At 39.9% G+C, this 20413-nt stretch overlaps 2 protein-coding genes across 4 annotated transcripts in view; one reads left to right on the forward strand and one right to left on the reverse strand.

Moving 5' to 3' along the window:
* Nucleotides 1-1429: 1429 nt before the first annotated feature.
* On the reverse strand, nt 1430-3145 carry c2cd4a (C2 calcium dependent domain containing 4A). 2 transcript variants are annotated; one of them, XM_084734441.1, is made up of 2 exons: nt 3001-3145; nt 1430-2872 (listed from the first exon to the last, which is right to left on the reverse strand). In XM_084734441.1, the coding sequence occupies exon 2, from the start codon at nt 2865-2867 to the stop codon at nt 1533-1535; it is 1335 nt and encodes a 444-aa protein (XP_084590567.1). In that variant the 5' UTR covers nt 2868-2872; nt 3001-3145; the 3' UTR covers nt 1430-1532. The 2 variants fall into 2 exon arrangements, with proteins under 2 accessions (XP_084590567.1, XP_084590566.1); XM_084734440.1 differs by having other exon boundaries at nt 1430-2894.
* A 3614-nt stretch (nt 3146-6759) lies between these two features.
* tln2b (talin 2b) overlaps nt 6760-20413 on the forward strand; it is a 114913-nt gene continuing 101259 nt past the window's right edge. For both annotated transcript variants that reach the window (XM_084733442.1, XM_084733443.1), the window contains exon 1: nt 6760-6894. The gene's annotated coding sequence lies outside the window, so the exon portion shown is untranslated. The remainder of the gene's footprint in view (nt 6895-20413) is intronic.

A 20413-nucleotide genomic window follows, 5' to 3' on the forward strand; every position in this document is an offset into this window, starting at 1 on the left:
ATGTTTATAGGTTTCCTTTTCGGAAATGGGATGCTCCTATGTATTACGCTGACACAAAAGCCTGTGTATTAGACCACATATTGTAGAAACACAAAACCCTTATTTCCATCAAAACAACTGAGAGGGGATTGCAGGTCTTTGTGGCTCTGCTGAATCAAATTGAAAGTGGATCATGAGCTATATTTGTCCAAAGGCTTTTCTCAGTGGCTCAATTCAAACTGTAAAGTCTAGTATAATATTTGCATTATAAAGCATGCGTCATTACCGCCATTGAGCTTTAAAACCAATCTCTCAGCAGGTTATTATTATAGCTTTGGCAGCACTAGCTATTTGCGGATGTTTCTCATCTCAACGTACACACTACTGTATTTTGTTTTGTCTGTATGGTATATAACCAGCAGTTGTCAGTCCCTTACCGGAGCTTTTTTCAGCCCTGAGAAACCTATTAATCTTTAACTAGGAGCTATAGTGGCAGCCGGTGCTTTTAAGCCTGATCTTTATTGCTGAAAGCAGCAGGATATACTTTCCCAGAGTCTACATTTAGAGCTGCTGAACGCTTTAGTTGGGTAAACATGTATCAATATTACATAGAGAGATACTGCTTTTTGTCTTTAACATAAAGGGAGTGTGTTTTGCTTTGTAGTTGTCTGAAAAGAGGCCTATTTGAGTTCATACATCGTATTAAAAGCTGAGCGGGGCTGTTTATCCTGAACTTACAGAGTTTAGTTCACTTCATTTCAGCATTTAGTGTTTTAGCTGCTCAATTTTGAATTCTAGGCCTTTCATTCAGAGCTGAGGTACATTATTATGCCTAGTTTAAGTCATTTGTGGAAGTAATAAAAGTACCATTCGGAAAAAGTCAATGCATGATGACGAAAAAGGAAATCTTTATTAAATTTTCTGGTTCTGCTGATAAATATCACTGCCTTGTTTTATGAAAAACATGCTACTTAATCTCTATAAGCTTCAGCTGTTATTCACTGTTTGTGAAATATAACAGAAAGTGTTTGTGGGGGGAAAAAGGCAAATAGAGCTTCTTTTATGCACTGATTAAAATTATGCATGCTCAACGGTGAAAACGCCCCTCTAAGGTTTCTGGTTTCTGGTGATATTTTTAATCATTGGAAAGGTCAGGAAGAAAACAACAGGCTTAGGAGAAACATGAGACGCCAGCTGATGCTGCGGCCACATTAACACACAGATGAATGAAAAGGCTGTAAATCATTATATTAATATTTTTGTGTTTGTTTTTAAGTGATTGTAAGGGGAGGATTGACTTTTTGTTGGTGCAGTTGTTTTTCTTACAGTAACTTTATCCTAACTTTAGACAACATGTGTGAAATATTTGTCTGCATGGACACAATTTCTGATATTGGCATGAAACTTGTGAGCATAGTCTTATTTTGAAATGTATAAAAGACAAACAACCTCAGTGTTTTCCATAATTTAATCATTATAAAATCTCATTTTACAATACAAAAATGAAATAAATATTCAAAGACATAAATAAACATTCAGGGAAGTACTTAAGTTTATAATGTCACAATGCTAGAAAGAGGCAAATCACAGTCACCCAGGAGATAGTCTCTTTTCAGGGTGGACATTTTGTTCACCACTTTGAAGCGGAGTGACCGCTGACTGAGGTCTTCCTCTGAGATGCTATCAAAGAAAAAATCCTCATTGAAGATTGGATTACGGCTCTTTCTGATGACCGTGCTGCGCTGCTTCTGGACTTTTCCAGGAACCAGAGAGAGGCTAACACTACAGTTGATAATCTTGGGGTCTACAGAGAGAGGATAGAGGCCCTCAGCGCTGATCAGTCGCACTCGTAGTCTTTGGTTATCTGAGCAGTATTCTGCCGAGAGCCTCAGGCTGCCGTCTTTCCCTATGGGCACCATTCTCTCCTTCATTACCCTCTCTCTGTGCAGAGTCAAGTCTATGGGGAAGATGGTTGGCGGTGCCAGGCTGTAGCTGCTGGGCAGGCCTTCCACTAACCCCTCTGATGCCCTCCTCATGACATTGGGGCTGTTGTCTGTGGAGCTGCCTTCATCTGTGGACAGGGAATTGTTCCTGGACACCATTGCCTTCCTCATGTTCCTTGACAACAGCAGTTCATGGCTCAGTGCTTTGAAGAGGGAAGACTTGGCAGGGCACCTAGTCAGCAGCGGCGAGCTGAAAGGAGACGACTCGGTGGAGGAAGTCGTATCACTGTCCAGAGTGGCCTGCCAGTTTAGGGTGTATCCTCTGGGGGAAAGCCTGGAGGTCAGGGAGTTGAGGCTGAACGAGGAAGGAGAAGAGGAGGGCGAAGTGGAGGGGGAGAGCTTGGAGCACATGCTGGATCGACTCCTGGGCAGCAGCAGGGGAGAGGAGCCAGGATCGGCATGGAAGAGCGACTCCTTCCTTCTGGTGTGGGGGCTCTCAAGCAAGGTGCAAAAGCCATAGCAGGTCTGAGCTTTGGCCAGGTGTGGAAGGGATAATGCGGCCTGGCTCTGGGGGTCTGCGTTGGTGGTTTCCTCATCGCTGCAGCCATCGTAGGGGCTCTCATCCACGCTCTCCACCTGGATGATGTGCGGGTTGATGGGCTCATGGCGTGTCACCTCTAGTTCACAGGGAGACGCCGCTTTGATGACACGGGCAGCACGGCTCAGCTCTGTGTTCTTCATCTCCTGCAGGGATGGGATGGTCGGAGGGATGCAGAACTCAGGGATGTTGTCAGGGGTGATGACGTTAGGACAAAGGGAAATCCTCTTCAGTTTGTCCCCTTTTTCTCCGAACATGATGTCGCCAAATTTAAAGCAGAGTTCGGCTGATGGGACAGGCAGGTTAGATCTATCCACTGACACACGGATCTTCTCCACCACCCACATGGGTCCTGTGAGAGAAATTTGGAAGCTCTGTAAAATCAAAAAGATATACTTGTAAGATGCGGAAATCAAACACATGCAAAACAAAAAGGTCAAGGAAAGAAAACTGGCTCATTAACTTTGCAGGTTTTCTTACCTTATATTCTGAATATATAAATAATCCACAAGGTTGTGTCCCAAGCAGGAGGCGCTGATTGCTACAGCTGAAACTTGTGAGAAATTTCCTTGGCTCTTCTTCTTCACAGCAGACGGAGGCTCTCTCTTGTCAAGTCCTGCACATCTGTGGCTGTTTGAGAGATGTAGACAGTTTAAATGAAGCAGGAAACCAGTGAATCTAACACACGCCCCCTGTGCTGCTCGAACAGGATCCTCCCCCCCCGCCTCGGCCACCGGTTCCCATGGAAATATCCAAACTACAACAGAGCTCAATGCCTCTTTAGTAGCCGCCGCACTGGTAAGCAAGATAAGCTTACTACAACTCTAGAACAACTGTTCACAAATAAATGTCAGGCTTTTAATTCACATGTTTGTTTTTCCATTTATTTAAATTAGGTGGCGTATGTGACCTTCTTATGTGAGCATAAACAAGGTGATTTGATAAGATAATGATTCTGAACAATATTTAGTGTACCCTTCAGAGGCAAAAGTTCAAGGGATAAAGCTGGCCTAGGTATACTGAGATTAGGAGAACTAAAGGTCAATCAGGCCTAATAACTGCTTCAGTGAAAACAATGTTTGTTATTGAGCTCCTTGTGGCATTTGAATAAATGTGCCAAGTCCTATCGGTTGATCCATCTGGTATTAGTATATCTTATATCTGCTTATTTCATACTTGATCGATTCTATATCTCATTCATTTTTAAATGAAATTTTACATAAAATCCAACATTATTCCACATAGGGCTGCAATAGGTAGCTGATTAATGGATTAGTTGTCAACTATTAAATTAATCACCAACTTATGTGATAACTGATTAATAATTTTGAGTCATTTTAAGAAAAATATCCACATTCTCTGATTTCAGCTTCTCAAATGTGAATATTTTCCTTTCAATCTCTATGAGAGTAAACTGAATATCTCTGGGTTGTGGACTAAACAAGACATTTGAGGATATCGTCTTTAGCTTTGGGAAACACTGATCAACATTTTTCACTATTTTCTGACATTTTATAGATCAAATAACTTATTCATTAATCAAGAGTAGTTGCAGCCCTACTTTAACATCACTTCACTTGGAAAATTCAAGATAGAAATTGCATCAGTGCATACACAGGCCCCAGTCATTCAGCCTGATATATTTAGATCTCAGACATGAAATTCAACACTACTTCTTGTTCAGGTGAACAATGGATGTCATATATACTGAATATAGTGTATTCATTCATTCACCAGCCAACACGTCACCATCACTGAAGAACAGCAGTGTTGGTACAGCAGATCTTATCACATGTCTCTTTATCTTTATGTGGTTTGTGGTTTCTGAAAAAGTCAACATCCGTGTTAAAAAGGACAATGAGAACATTGATTTATATATTGTCACAGTGACAGTTCAGCCTAAGGTCTTCAACCTTTATTTAAAACATTGTCATGACAGTGCTACCCTCTTGTGGTGGGATGCAAAGCACATGTATGGTCAGTTATCATAAATGTATGACAGTTAATGAAATGCATGACAGAATGCTGTTGTGTTGTGCTGTTTGTGGTGGGTCTGCAGTGGGGAACCTATACTTTCACCACCACGCCCCAAGAAAAAAAGACACAAAATAAATAAATAAAACAAACAAACACCAAACTTGTGTCAGCTCTGCTTGTTTTTTTTTTTTTTGTATATTTACAATAAGATGTTAAAGCAACAAGGATGATGCCTTCAGTTTTGTCCTTGGTTTTCCTTCATCCTCCACTGAAAAGCGGTGAGACTTCCTGTCATAAAGCTCCACTCTGTCCTGATCAAGGTTCAAGTGGAGTAACTTGGTTACCATGTGTTACCAGGCGCTAAAGGAGGACAGCATGATGTCAGCTGCTAACAATATACCAGGAAAATGTTCTAAATGGAGGAACTTCTCAGAAATGTTTTCCAGAATGTTCTTGTCATATCAGAAACTCCAGTATTAGTCTAAAAGATCTCCCAAAGCAAAGGATATAATGAATTTGAGGAAAATTATAATGTTGCTACAAAGAAGAAAATAGAGTGAATGCAGTTTTACCTAATTCAATACATCATACTAATTGGCAGGAGAAGAATTTCACTGTTGTCTGGTTGTCATCAACAATAGATTTTAGGAAACAGTTCAGCAATTTCTGAAATTCAGAGGAAGGGAAGTGTGAATCAAGCAAAAATATCCAGGCAGAACAGGGAGACAGATGATCAATGCTCTGATAATATGAATACAATATACAAATAAAACATATTAATCATGTATATTCAACAGAAATAAAACATAACCCTTGTTGCTGAGTTGAAGAAAAAGATCCCAGACTTTGTCTATACACAGAAAAGGTTTATTTCTCTCAAATTGCATTCACAAATTTATTTAACTCCATCTGCATATAGAGATACTATTGCCCAGGTGTTTCTTGTACTGGTCACAGTAAAAGGCCCCTCTAAAATGAGCAGTTTTACCCACAAAATGCATTTATCAAGCACTGAGTTACAGCTATTTCACACAGGGCTAAGATACTATTTTTTTCCCAGGAGGGAAAAGTCATGACCTGCTCTTCTCTGCCTCTGATTGGCTAAGACTTGTTGCCTTTGTTAGCTGGGTTGGTTAGGTTTAGGTATGAGGAGTGATTGGTTGAGGAGTCAGCTGATAGTAGGCAGGGAGGTTTCTGTAGCCCTACATGAATTAGTCATAGTTCAGTGTTATTGTAACCAGTCCATGGCACATCAGTGCTATTTAATATCATATGTATCAATATGCCACACCACTCAGGGAGATGGATTATCTTGGCAAATGAGAAATACTCACTAACATGAATTTGTAACAAATTTGTGCTTAAAAATTGAGAAATAAACATTTTGTGTACCTGGAAGAAGTCTTAAATCTTTTATTTCAACGAATGAAAAACTGGAGCAAAAACAAAAGTGTTGCATTGATATTTTTGTTGAGTATATATTAATAATTAGTTGATTTATATTGACATGCCCCTATCCTTTTTCGAGTATCTTTGCATGGATGATTGAACGTCTCCATTAGGGGGCAGTATATGCTCAGGTTAATAAAAACAAACACTACACCCACAGAGATGATAAACTGAGGGGGAGATGTAGTCTGACTGATACATTAAATACACTCTGATTAATACAAAGATGTGCAAAACTGTAAATCTAACCAAATCGATCTCTTCAAATACAGAATGGTTTGTGAGTTCATCATTCAGATTGCGAAAACTCATGTACAACAGCCATGCATTCTGGCTGAAACCTGTCTCCTTGTGAATGCTTTTAGTTTGACATGTGCTGTATGGTGTTATTTCTCTGCTGTAGACAGGACCCCGGTTATAACATCATACTCCATGTGCCATTGATTTTGTGTCAAAGTGGGATAAAGCGCACTGTCCTCCGCTGATGGTTGGTGTGCTGACACGCTTTCGGCAGGTGCACTTCACTGCACAAATTCAAAGAATTTTCAAAATAAGAGACAACTCAGAAATCTGAATTTTCGGTGCGTTCATCTTTACGCGACTGTCAGGTTTATTTTATCTCGCAGTATTATCTAATTTAAATCAAGAACTGCCTACTGTTGAGGCTTTCTCAAGCCATCTTGATGCGGCTACATGTCTGATTATCAGAAACCACGGGTGAGTGAGTGTGACGCCGCTTCCTCTCCTCGGCGCAGAGATATGCGGTCGTTTTTCTTTTTTTTTTCCTCCATCTCTCTCTCCACTGTACGATAAACGAGGAGGGGCTTGATGCCGTGGAGGAGGCAGGCAGGCAGGCAGGCTGAGCTGCTGACCCCGCTTGTGGTGGTGTGTGTCGCCTAGCCTTCATCCAAAGCCAGGACGCATGCATTAACGAGTGACAGACATCAGGTAGGATTTCGCCTTCGTTTTTTAATCAGCTGTGTGTGTCTGTAAAACCCTGGCGCCGGTCTCGGAGGTGCTGCCGTTCCTCCCAAACGGGCTCACACTACATGGAGGCAGACCGCTCGGTGTTAGAAGCGCTGGAAACATTTCATATTAACAGCCCGTGGACGACCTTTTCACATGATCACTGTGATGTGCTCCACTTCATCTCCCTGCTCCTCTTTTCGGATTTAACATCAGGCGGTTTTGCTTCATGTGGTGCGTTTTTATAAGCCTGTCAAATCTGTTTCTGCGCCTGATAATGTGACTGACTGCTCTTGACATTGACAGATAAGAGGTAATAAGATGAATATTTCATTGACCTACTTGTTTCATGCGTGTTAATTGTGCAGGTTTGCCGAATTTCGTGTACAGAAGTAGGTTAAATAGGCAACTAATGGTGCTCAGCTCCAGCATCCTCGCTGCTCTGCAAAGAAATGTGCTGTACAGTAACTTGGACTTGACCTGAATGTTATCTGGATCGGCTCAACATCAAAGCTGTGAGACTGTAGTGCATGCAGCCAGGGCAGGGATGTAACCAGTGATGATTTATAGTAGGCTGACAAAAATGTGGGCAGAATAGGCAGGAGATTGTTTATCATGGTCAGTTTGGTCAAGTTTGTTGAGACTGGTAAAGCCCAGATATCATTTGCCCTAAGTGATTAAAAAATCTGCTACTTCAGGCATTCTAGTAGAAAAATGATTTCTTTTTCACCTGACACATGCAGAGGTCAGAGTACATGCTCATTTGACTGTATCTTCTGCAACCTGTTTCATTTTTAATGCACCAAATTGTGCCTTTTATGCATCGATTTGTGGTGGAAATGTCCAAATTGAAAACACAATTCGGGTGACATAATGTAATAAGGCTTGCTTTAAAATATGTTTTCTTATACTGATCTGCTTCAAAGATTAATTAGATAACACTGTCGTATTGAAATTTCAAAGATCAAATCACATGGTCCTGATCTTTTGACTGTCTTTGGACAGCTGCTATGTAGCAGGGATGTACCGATACATTGATCTGGATCAATCGATTCAATGATCTACAATCCAATATGATAGGTTCAAAGTGAAAATATTGATCCATACTGTGATCTTTAAGATATGCTTTTATTTTGAATTTCCCATGGCCATGGCTGAGTCACAAATGTATGAAGAGTTCAGCAGTCATAAAGTTGGCTGATCATAATTAAGTTGCTTTTTGCGAGTTGATATAAATGTAACTGAACATTTTAAAGGGACATATGATATAATCTGATAATCAGCGAGACCTGAATTGAATTAAATCAAAATCGAATCGTGGCAGACTTGCTAGCAAGCTTTAATATGGGCAAGCAACATAACCTTAAGATTAGTTAGTAAACTAGCAAACAACCTCTCAAACTAAACGCAAAGAACATTAATCTAGGAGTACGTTAACCACCATCACAACTCAAAAGTTACTTGGTTTTGAGACTTTTTGACAAAAATGTCACAATATCGGACCTCCTCCTCCTTTTCCCTTCTGGCTCCTCCATGGGCACCATAGTTAACTCTTCTTCTTTCTGTTTTATGACGTATTGCAACCATTACTTTAGAGGTTGCATACTGCCACCTCCAACTCTACCGGTGATACAGTTGCGTCACATTCTAGCTGTTCCTCGAAATAAAAGTCTTCGCTACTTTTATGTTTTTATTAGGGGGGCAAATGCACATGATCTAAATATTGAGGGGGACATGCACCTGCATCATCTCTGAAATCTATTCCTGTGATTTCTGTCACTTCCTCCAGCTGCAGGGAGGATGTGCATTCCCTGATTCAAGGACATATCTCCTTAACCTGCGGTAGGCTGCCCTGCCGCCTCATAGAGATGTGTATGTGCTGCGCTGTGAGCAGATATTTTATGAGCTGTGACATTTGGTTGTTTCACACAGAATGGTACAGGACAGTAATGATAGTCCAACACAGTGACTGTGTGGTGAACTAGCCACACAGTAAACCCCTATACACATCAGCTTCTTTTGACGTTCTTATTTACTGAAGAAGCTTTTGGCTGCTATGAGTGAGCAACTGCTTGAAAAAATGTATGTCACCCCACCCTTCTACAGTATAGAGCAGCTGAGCATTTTCTCTGAGAGGCATCTTGGATATTAAGGGTCAATTCAAGGATACTCATGCTGTGAGGGGGGGTTTCAAACTGATACTGAGGACTGACATGTTTTAGCTGAGTGATATAACTAGAAAAGTCAGGCTGTATCAGCATGATGCAGACAGCTGTGGCTTTATACAGTACAGTGCAGCACCACAGAGGGTGTGTGATTCCAACCGGGAGCACCTACACTCAAAATGTACTCTCTGGTGAAACTGTAAGGCACACATTATTGCAGCATGAAAGCATTCACCAACCACACTGTAGGATGCTACATGGGCTCCTCAGTAATGACAGCAGTGTTGCTTAAAGGGACAGTTTGGATTGTTTGAAGTGGAGTTATATGAAGTACATATCCACAGTCAGTGTATTACCTACAGTACAGTCAGCACAGCCACAGTTTGGAGAAGCAGCAGGGGTAATGGTGTATGAAGCTAGGCAATTTACTTTACAACTTGCTTACAATTTAGAAGGTCAGAAGTAAAATATATTTTCATCACCTAAAAAAAGTGGTATAATTAAAATATTTTCACAGCTTCATCTTGCCATCAGCCAGCGTTTTCTGATGCAATGCAACCAAACTCCTTTTGCAACACAGGAGTTGCTGGTCTACAGCTGCCTCGATCTGTTAGTTTGTGTTATTGTGCTCCTGTGTTCTGAGAGGTAAAATTACTGTTTGGTTGAGAGAGATATTTGGTTTGGTCTTAAGGTAAGGTGAAACAAAGAAAATATTCTAAATATAGCATATTGATCTTTTTGAGCTTGACCTTTTCAGGTGACTAAAATACATTTTGCTGCTGAACCTGTCCATAGCAGTTCATTACTTTTTACTACGCTGGTGCTTCTGCTGCTGGGGTCGTGTCAACCATCATAAAGTACTATAATACACTGACTATGGATAAGTACACCCCCACTTGAAAAAAATTATTTTATCCCTTCCTATCTGAATTTATATCATGTCTCCATAAGATCTCAGTCTTACCTTGATGTATATAATGTGCGAAATAAATGGCAGATGGCTGCACACTGGTTTGACATGTTCTGTCTTTGTGAAAAGTAAACAGTGTCTATACAGCATCTCAAGTCTGAACAGGTTTGATTTTGACAGTTGGAGGTGTCAAGCATGACCAATTTTGCTTTGGCGCTGTGAATTCTGCTTCATGTGTGATGGTCCAAAAGTCCCACCTAATTGATTTACTGTAACAGAAATACAAAAAACCATGAAATGTCTCTGTTATCATAAATATTGACAATTACAGCTGCAACTAATGATTCTTTTCCTTATTGATTAATTTATCACCTAATCATTTTCTCAATTAATAGATCAGTTGTTTAGTCAATAAAATATAAAAAAAAGGGGAAAAATGTTGATCACTGTTTTCCAAAGCCCACGATGATCTGCAACCCAAATATATACAATTTACTGTCAAAGAGGTGTAAAGAAGAAGGAAAGCTGAAACATTTTTCTCAGAAAATGACTCGGAACAAAAATTGATCATCTAAGAAATTTCCAATTAATTCAGTAGTTGACTACTAATTGATTAATCAATCAATTGTTGCAGCGTTATTGTCAACTGACTGTAACACTATCCAGACAAACACAAAGTTGTTGCAGGAATGTAGTCGCAATGTAGCTTTTGTGACATGTGATGTTGTAGCAACCGACCAAGTGCAATTCCAGAACGCTGTCTTCAACACGTTATTTCAGTCGTCGCCAAGTGTTGTCCCAGTGTTTCCACCGCTTTGTGGAGATGTTGTGATGTTTTAGCGACGTTGCGGAAATGTCATTACATAATGTACAGGAAACGACATGCAGAACGATGTTGCAGAAATACCATAGAATACCTGTTACGTTGTAATGTTTCAACAATGTAGCAGCAACTTAACCTGATGATAACTGTTGCAGTAACGTTGCTACAACATCACAAATGATACATCACAATCGCAAGGTTGCAGGGACATACTGTGTTTGTATTGATGTTCTGATACTCCAGAATCTTTTCACTGATCTATACAATTATAAAGATGATGGCTTAAACATTTTGGCAATTTTATTATATTTTATTTCGATCTGAGATGTATGTCAACATATTTTCAAAGAGAATTCATGATATGATCACATGTGCATCACTTATAGAATCTGGAAAAAAGATTTGTTGTTAGCAGATTGGTAAAATGTGCCAATAGAGAATAATCTCCAGATTACATAGTGCTGAACGGCTTTATGAATTGCAAATACCCTTTCCTTATAATGGAATTGAGCAGGATTGTCTGTAGGATTAATGCATTTATGTTTAGACCAGCCGTAACAGATTTGCTCATCGTGTGTACATATATGTGATTGTTTTTCTGTCTGTGCATGGACACAATGTTTGCAGTAGCAAGAGCAAATAACATCATGCAGTCAGGTGTGTCATTTTGTGAAAATACTCGAGCTATGTAAATCTCAGCGGTGGAACGCAGCACCTGTTGGTTCACAATATGAGCCTTTTGCTCTCCCATGTTTAATACAGAAGTGGAGACCTTCTCAGTCAATGAGTACTGCACACTTTCTCACCACGCAGTACACAGATATAATTAGATCACAGCAACACCGGTGTCACAAGCTCATATGCAGCATGCATCTGCCAGCGGCGACTGATAAAGGCTTAGTGTTCCATCAAACAAAACACTAGATGCTATTCACAGGACCCAAGGTTAGAAAAGCGATGCTTGTGCCAAAAGAAATCAGAGAAGTTTTCAGCTTAAAAAGTAGCACAAAATCGTCAAGATTCTACATTTCTTTCTGTCTAAGCTGTTGAAATATTAAATACTGTGATTTTGCTTTGCAGTGGTAATTAAAACCAAACACACTTTTAAATGCTGCCTTCTTCCCTCTCATTGCCAGCTATTGAAGAGGCCATTATCACAATGATTCTGTGTTATGGGAAGCTATTAAGGGTGTCTCTGCTACAACAACTTTAGTTCACACTTTCAACTCGGCGCCTAATTTACTGGGAATCACAAGTCTCAAACCTGGTCTTGAAATGTAGCACTTTTAGCTAGCGTTCATTCAAAGTCTGCGGTCGCAATTCTCAAACTGTTCCATAAATAACAACAGCAAGGTTATGCATTCTCAAGTATTCGAATCCGCAAAGTGTTAAGAACAAGCAATCGGTAAAGACAATGCCTCAACTGTATTTCCGTGCTGCTCATTAGAAAGTGATTTTCCTCTCAGCTGTTGCAGTTGCTCCGTCATCAAGAATACGTTCCTGGTCGGAATTCCCCAGGAAATGTTCAGTTGGAGGCTGGGAAGTAAGAGCATGGAGAGTCACTGGAGAGTGTGATTGTTGAACCATATTTAATGCATGAGTGTGTAGGAGGTGGAAACTAAAACACACCCCATGCTGTCGCTATGACCCAGCCTTTGTGTTTCATGTTTACCAGTGAAATAGATTCCTCCTGTCCTGAACTTTCTCTGTGATCACAGCCTGTTTAGGGTCTGGCTCGCCTCCAGATCGGTTTCTATAGAACAAGAGGTAGATGTATAAGCCAAAGCCGGCTGCCATTCACACTCCTCCACTAGTACATCAAACCGAATTCATAATTTCCGGTATTTTTCCCAACAGATGAATGTGGCAGGCAGTCAATATGTGAGAGCTATAATGCAGATGGGCCTTTTTTTCATGAGCAAACACTTGACCACATTCCCAGCGTGCTTTCAGATTTGAATGAAGGTTGATCTCACTTGTAATTAGAGATTGTAGAGGCTTCAGATGAAATCGACGGCATGCTTGATTAATAATTGGTGGCCATTACATCAATGCGTTCAATATCAGTACCTCTACAGGTCTCTCAGCTGTTGATCCTGTAATGTGTAGCAGATTAATGTAGGGGAGACCTGGGATGGTAGTAACACCCTTTGTTTGGCATCAGTAACTCAATGATTGTTTGCACTAGATGTCTCAAACGTTGATACCTGCAAAATGTATTTGTCTACTACAAATAAAACTCACTTGGACATCTACTACATAATCACAGATAATGTGAGTTAGTTTTAAATATAAAGAATTGCACTGTTACAACCCACCTCACTTCTGGGGTGAGTTGTAACACTAACTGGGGGTAGCTGTATCAGTATCTCCTGTGGGGGAAGAAATCAATTTTCTTAAATATTGTGATTCTTTTTTGTTGCTGACTTCACTTTGATAAAAATCAACTTAGCTCTTTTCTAATTGGTTAAATTGCCAATGTCACAACAAGTATTGTGTTACCACATCCCCCAGTCTCCCCTATTATTTTACTACTTTTAACTTGCAGAATTGTTAAGGAAAGGTACACCAATATAAGTGTAAGGATTTTTTTTGACTGAAGGTAGACAGCCAGAAAGCAGCTGCTGCTTCTTCTTTCCATTTGTTTTCAGATCAGCGGAGCAGACGTCACGTACAGAAGACATCACATCATTTATTGCAATTAAGCACAAAACAAAAAGAGTCCATAGGCAGAGTGATACTATACTGAACCAGCAGCGGAGACTGATACAGTACTCGCAGAGTATTTACTGTACATGTGGTCTGAACCGACACGGCTGTGCTAGTGATGCGTAAGCAGAGTCAAAAAGTAGGTCAGTAGATGCCAGCATGGTGTGCTTCAGGTCAGCGGCAGTGTCGCAGCCTGTGGCACTTCTCATCAGAGGGTCAAATGAGATGCCAGTTTGAAGTGGCAGACGACAGGTCTGACTTCACTGTCGCTCATACATACATACATACATACATGGTCCCAAATTGGGTTAGTGGCATAAAAGAAAAGACGCGAGGGTTCCCTGAGCACCAGCTGTCAGCTTAACTAAATAGCTGTCGACTTACCTTTTGGCTGCCTGGCTGCTTTTACATATTAATGTTAGTAAATTTAGGTGCAGTTTGTCAATTTCAGTTAATTCAATTAAAATTCCTTCACTTAATCTCCTTTTGTGTGAGTGTGTTTTGAGATACGGCTGTTTTTGTTGAAGTTTAATTCAGCAGCGAGTGAGTATTTGTGCATACTTTTTTAATTATTTGCTCTTGCGCATATTGGGTAAATTACCGTATCAGCATTCAGTGGTACTGGGGAATGATCAGTGAACAGGTGTGCAATTAACCCTACTTAATTTTGTAGAGGAAGGAAGTAGTGCTTCAGTGTGTTTGAAGTAGGGCTGCACAATTTCATAAAAAAAAGGTGATTGTTTTTGCATTACAATTTACTTTCTCACTGGAAAAAGCTAAAAACAAATCATGATGATCATGCAGGGAAAATCTGCAGCACTACAGTACTTCATTATAACACTGTTTTGTCACATTTTTCCTTTATTGCAAAAAAAAAATCAGCATCTGTGATTTGTCTACTGCCCTTTTTATTGCAATTCTGACAATATTGCAAATAATTGTTCTGCTTAGTTTAAGTGAAAAATCTCTGTTTTTGTGAGGAGGCTCACTGAATGAACAGGACCATGACCCACTCTGCCTGAGGCAAACTGATTATCAGTGGTAAAAATCATGTGATACATGTGGTAAAGAACATGTGATATATAGCCTTCTCTGTCAAGGGGAGAGTGGCTGAACTAATGCTCTTTTGTCTCTAATATCTCTGTAAAAGAGGTTTGAGTCAATACAATTAAGAATTTGGCATTGCATTTGAGCACTAGAGCAGCTGATGCACATTATTTTTGTTAAAGTCAGTATTTTACCATCTGTTCTTCCAGTGCAAACTGCTGCTTTGTGTTTTAATGCTCACAGAATACATAGAACACAGTTTATCACCTGGTAGTCTTTGTTGAGATATAATGGCTACTTGGGCCCAGTGAATAGTCACCTCGTTGTAACATGCCCAGCTTCCTTTTACTCTTTTGTAGGTAGTAGTGCTCAGAGCATCTAGCTGCCCGAAGTGTCTGTTGAGAAGTGCGTTTGAAGTCACACTCAAAAGAAGATTGCCAGCTAGGTGTTCTTGTGCATTCAGTATCTGAATGGCTGTGTTTTGATGCATAATAGAAGAAAAGTAATTACTCCTGTTATGTACATACAGTGCACTATGTATGTTGAAAGCTTTATGTTGTTATTACTTGTGCTGTGCTTTCGGGAGTGTTTTTTGTTGGGTTGGGAGAAAATTGATTTGTAGATGCATTGTGATTCTTGCCTGAAAGATTATGAATTGATGCAGAAAAGTCAATAATCCCAAATTCCAATGAAACAATAATACATAATGATCTCAACAAATTTGTAAGATCGGGGTACATGTTTCTTATGTATGAAAAAAAATTGAATGGTGCAACAGATGCAAACATGTGCATGGTGGTTACGTTAAGAAGGCTACTTCTTGAGTTTTTGTGAGGATTGCTGAGCGTGAGCAATTGCAAGTGGATAAAATCCTACCAGCACTCCCAGGCATAAAAGCTAGCATATGGAAGCATTTTGGCTTCTATGAAGTTGAAGGGGAAAATGGACAGGAACAACTGTGTGCAAGTTGTGTCTATCTACATAAATTATGGATAATTGCAAATATGCAAAAATAGCAGGTTGGGTTGCAAATTTTGTGCCTTTCCCTTAACCAATAGTTAAATACTAACAATTGATTAATAATTAGTGTTTTTATCATTACTTAGCCAGTAGTCACTCAGTACAAAAACAGATGCTTCATGCACCCAGGTTGAAATAGCCAATGTGGCTATTTACACCTGCAATGTGGCTATTTACAGCCGCAAATAGCCAGCATGGCTGTTTGCATCTTGATGTATGCAGCAAGCCAGAAACAAGCACCCTCGTGTCCATAGCCAACAATGCTTTTTGTTTCCAGGTATAAATAGCCAATACCTAAAACCATGACCTTTCCCTAAACCTAACCAAACTGCAAATGAAAGCTGAAAATAATTATAAAAAAAAAAATTTAACAGTTACCTCTAGGATGTAATTTCACTGTGAAGTAATGGTCGTCCAGGGCAGGACACGAGCCTCGTACCTGGGTACAAATAGAAAAATATATGGTGTATAGAAATCAGAACTTTTGATGCATCAAGATGCATTGATAATCACATTATAATCACATCCTATGAATCAGAATTAAATAGTGGGGGGCCAAGAGTTTTTTGTAGCTAGCATCACAAAGAAAGCACATTAGAGGCACTCTCTGAAAGCCTCTGATGGTTTCATCAGCATGCTGGGAGTGTTTTCCACTGGCAGGGGGTCCCCCAGGAACGCCACAGGAGCCAGAGGTCAATGACAGTGGGGCAGAGATCCTCGTGATCGAGCCACTTGCCATCGATCTGCATCAATGATACATCACAGCCAAATCCAGCTGAGTGGTAGGGGTCCTGCTCCACAGTACAGTTGAGACATTAATCACTCGATGAGAAGACGGACTGTTTTTTTTTTTTTTTTTTACACCCATGACACAATTGTCTAAAAAAAATCAAAGCATTTAAAGTAATCCCAGCCTGTAAATTGCCTGTGATGGGAGATGTCCAGAGGTTGAGAGGCTTACACAATTTTGGGACAGAGGGAGCAAAGGCTGGCTGCAGTTGGGCAGAGGCGAGACGGAGCAACAGACAGATAAAGTAAACCAAATGATATTGCAGCTGAATGGCACCGTTGATCTTGTTTTAGGGAGAATTGACGCGGCAGTAGTTTCACATCAAGGTTAATTGAGGGCCATCAGGTCCTTTGTGTGTACAGCAGCTGTCAGGCTGTTTTTGTGACTGCCTGGGGGAGAGGACTCTCCTGTCTGAAGAGCAGCACTGAAATTACTGCTCTCCTCTGCTCTGATCCTCTGCAGGCTGCCAGGGCTGCTGACCGAGCGAGATCTCTCTGTCTCTGTCTCTCGGCTCAGGGCTGTGTAGTGTCAGCACCTTGAGTCTCAAAGAAGAGCTGTGGACTGCTCTGACACACTCTTGTCGAAATAATTTCATATTGGCCTGGCGGAAGTGCTTTTAGCAGCTGGAAGCTGTACTGTGTAAGTGATTGTGTTACTTTAGCCTCGTGTATTCAGCTCATCAGCAGTGCAGTGACCTTGTGTTAAGGGCAGAGGGACTCTCTGGTTACCCTCACTCGAAGGCGATATCTAGGATTACATTCGTTGCTCTGTTTTTGGAGATGGAATGATAAAGTTGACTCAGGACTCAATAGTATGATTTGTGTTGGTCCTTCTCATAAACCTTTTTCTTACAGTGACCATTTTGAACTTGCATTTCATATCGGGTGGGGAAACTGTACTTTGAGGAGCCAGTACAGTCCTGATATAAACTACTGTGTTGCACAAAGGTCTATGGCTAAAGAAGCCTACAGTTATTGTTGTCATTCTTTTAACTGAAAAATTGGTCAAACAGATTAATGCCATCATGCAGATGGATCCTTCAAAATGTAGTGCTCATTGAGAACAAAATATTTGTCATTTCCCTGCAATAATTAACTGAGTATGTGGATGTGAAAGGGGTGGCTTGAATGCCAAAGCCAAATGGTTTCTAATCGAAGCCGACAATTGTTTTCAATGACAAAGCTCTATAAAAACATTGTACAGAACTTGCCCAGCAACAGAGTTACCGCCTAGCTGACCCTATAGAGGAGCATTAAGCCACTATAGAGACACATTTATTCATATATACTGCAGTACAGTAAGGGGAGTGGGCGGTGGTCAAAAAAGAGAAAGAAAAGAGAAAGATAAGATTGGACTAGAGTTGATATGATACCAGAATTTTAGACTTAGGTACAATAATAGTAAAAAAAAAAAAAATACTCAATACTTGTTTCAATACCACAGCAAAAGAAAAAAAGTTCTAGGGCACACATTTTTTTTATTCTCACTTTTTCAATCAAAAATCTGCACACAGGGCTGGTACAGAAAAAAACACTATTGGGTTTTGTTACACTGCAAACCAAATTTCAACCAGTAAACCTGAACTGAGGTTTTGAATGAGCACTCAGATTTCTTTATTATAGCTTTGGTAAATTCAGTTAAATAGTATCATTTTAAACAATGTGGTATTATTAGATTGGCCAGAAATGCATGCAACACAAAAACAGTTATATCCATATACACATATACACCCAGGAAATTCTGTAGTGCATTTTTGAATTTGATTGAATGTAAAAAGCAGAAATAACATGGTGATAATAATATGGTGAACACAAAAAAAAGTTAGATGTCAGGGAAACATTACCTTTCAGTTTTTGTTCATGAAGCATCATAGATGTAAACACAGAGTCCTCCTCCCCTCGTCCTGCCAGAGTCCCGTGTGTTGCTTCCTGTCAGCTCAGAACTGGTCCAGCTGTCAAGAGCAAGAACTCGATCCGGGATGTTGTGGAGCTGACTTTTTATTAAGGCTGCTGGTGTGCAGGCAGCATTTAATATATGAGAACTCTGGCTGCTTTTGCAAAGTGAAAAGAGGGTTTTTCTAAAATAAATATATGTTTTGTAAAGTAAGGTATCAAAAAATAGTATTGTTTTGGTATAAGTACCAAAGTCAGATATCTTAGCATCAGTAGTATAACAAAGTTTCAGACAATACTCAGCCCTAGTGACCACATTTGGATTCAGACAAACACTTTGCTTCCAGAGTGCACTATTTTCAAGTACAGTGTCCAACATCTGTTAATTTTATAACTGTTCCTTTCATCTGCCCTCCTAATGTGTTGACTCAACCTTAGTTGTTATGCTGATCCTCCGGGTCGAGTCCGACATAAATTCTAAATGGTCTCTGTGGGAATAAGGTCACCTGGCCTGATGGCACAAAATCATTAGCAAAGGAGGGAATTTTAATTCAAGTCAGACATTGATTATACAAAATCCTGATGTTTCATACTGTAACCTTGTTTGTCGGTGCACCGTTGTTCTCCCAGCTGAACGAGAGCTGAATATAAATGCAGACTTTCTTCTGAACATGCATTGTCTGGCAAATCAGAACCGACGAGCTGACTTGAGTTTGTGTTCAATTTCCTGTAACTGTGTCAGCAGCAGCCACTGAATACGGGGAGAAATCAACGTGCTCCTAAAAGTGATTCTAATAATCTCTCATCTCTTTATCGCCTGGTTACATGTTACACAGTTGTGTAATTTAAAGAAAATACAGAAAAAAATACATTATCAGATTACAGATGCATTTAGTAAAAATGGGCATTATTAGTAGGATTACAGTTTAAACATTTATTTTAAAATAAAGAACAATATACCACCATGCACAGTGCTCACACATTTCAATACTTAAACCAGTCAAACCAGTTAATCTTGCACTCTGTTCATCATCATGGCCTTAGTGAGACAAGGTGGAAATTTCAACATTATTTTGCCTTCAAATCAGAAAAGAGGAACAGTATCACAGTACAGTGACAGTTCTGCCCTCATCCCTAAAAAAGTACTGCCATCCTCCAAGAACTTAACATCTAATTTAAAGAAAGATTTACAGAAATCATCATGCAAAATAGTTTTAATGTAACCCTCCCAAACCTGCCCGTATGCACACATGTTGGCCTGTCAGTGACATTGCATAACATCTAATGCTGGATTTATTCAATGTGCTGAGAAACTGAAGACTCTGTTTCTTTGGAATGGCTCCAAGATCTTGAGTGAGTTTGTATATAACAGGACTAAGAAAAAGCAAGCATTCATTCATCTCCTGCAGAGTATAAAAGAGGAGTCATCACATCATCTGACCTCTACAGGGAGGGAAACAAAGCAACTCCAGGCTATAGGAGCTGTTGGCACAGTTTAACAAAGATATCATATCATGTGTACATTATCTGTTTTATTGTTTCCTTTCCATTATGCTCCTTAATTTCTTCCCGGTGGCCATTCTGTCATGTCACTGTTTCAACCTGCTTGTGAATATGTGCAGTGCAGTAAAACAGTCATTCAGTCGAATAATCACGTTATTTTTAGAGGCCGCGCTGAATTCAATCCACAGCTCTGACTCATGTTGTCAAAGTCAGTGAGACATCAAAATAAGTGGTCATTGTTTCGTTGATTCCCCGCCTGTTCAATACAGCACGGCATGAATAGACAGTGCCTTATGTAAGATGAGACATTATCTTGAAAATGCCCTAAATAGGGCAACCATTATGTGCCAACTCTATGGATGTGCTTGAATGTTGTCACAGACAGCTTTCCCAGCACTTTAGCTGTAAGAATTGCTCCCCTTTTCATTTCTTTAAAGCATAATATATCGACCAGTAATAACTGTATGCAATATTAATTGGATAAAGCAGTGGCTACTTAAACAAAGCAAAGGCTTAGTAGCTTTGATTCCAAACACTTAATGAGCTTTACTGTATGAACAGAGGACAGTTCTGTAGTGAAAAACACAGCCCTGTGTGCTACCAATATAGTTGATATTAAATCTAAGGAATACTCTGGGATAT

The sequence above is a fragment of the Lutjanus erythropterus genome, chromosome 13, assembly GCF_056507025.1.
Source record: "Lutjanus erythropterus isolate fLutEry1 chromosome 13, fLutEry1.hap2, whole genome shotgun sequence".
NCBI lineage: Eukaryota > Metazoa > Chordata > Actinopteri > Lutjaniformes > Lutjanidae > Lutjanus > Lutjanus erythropterus.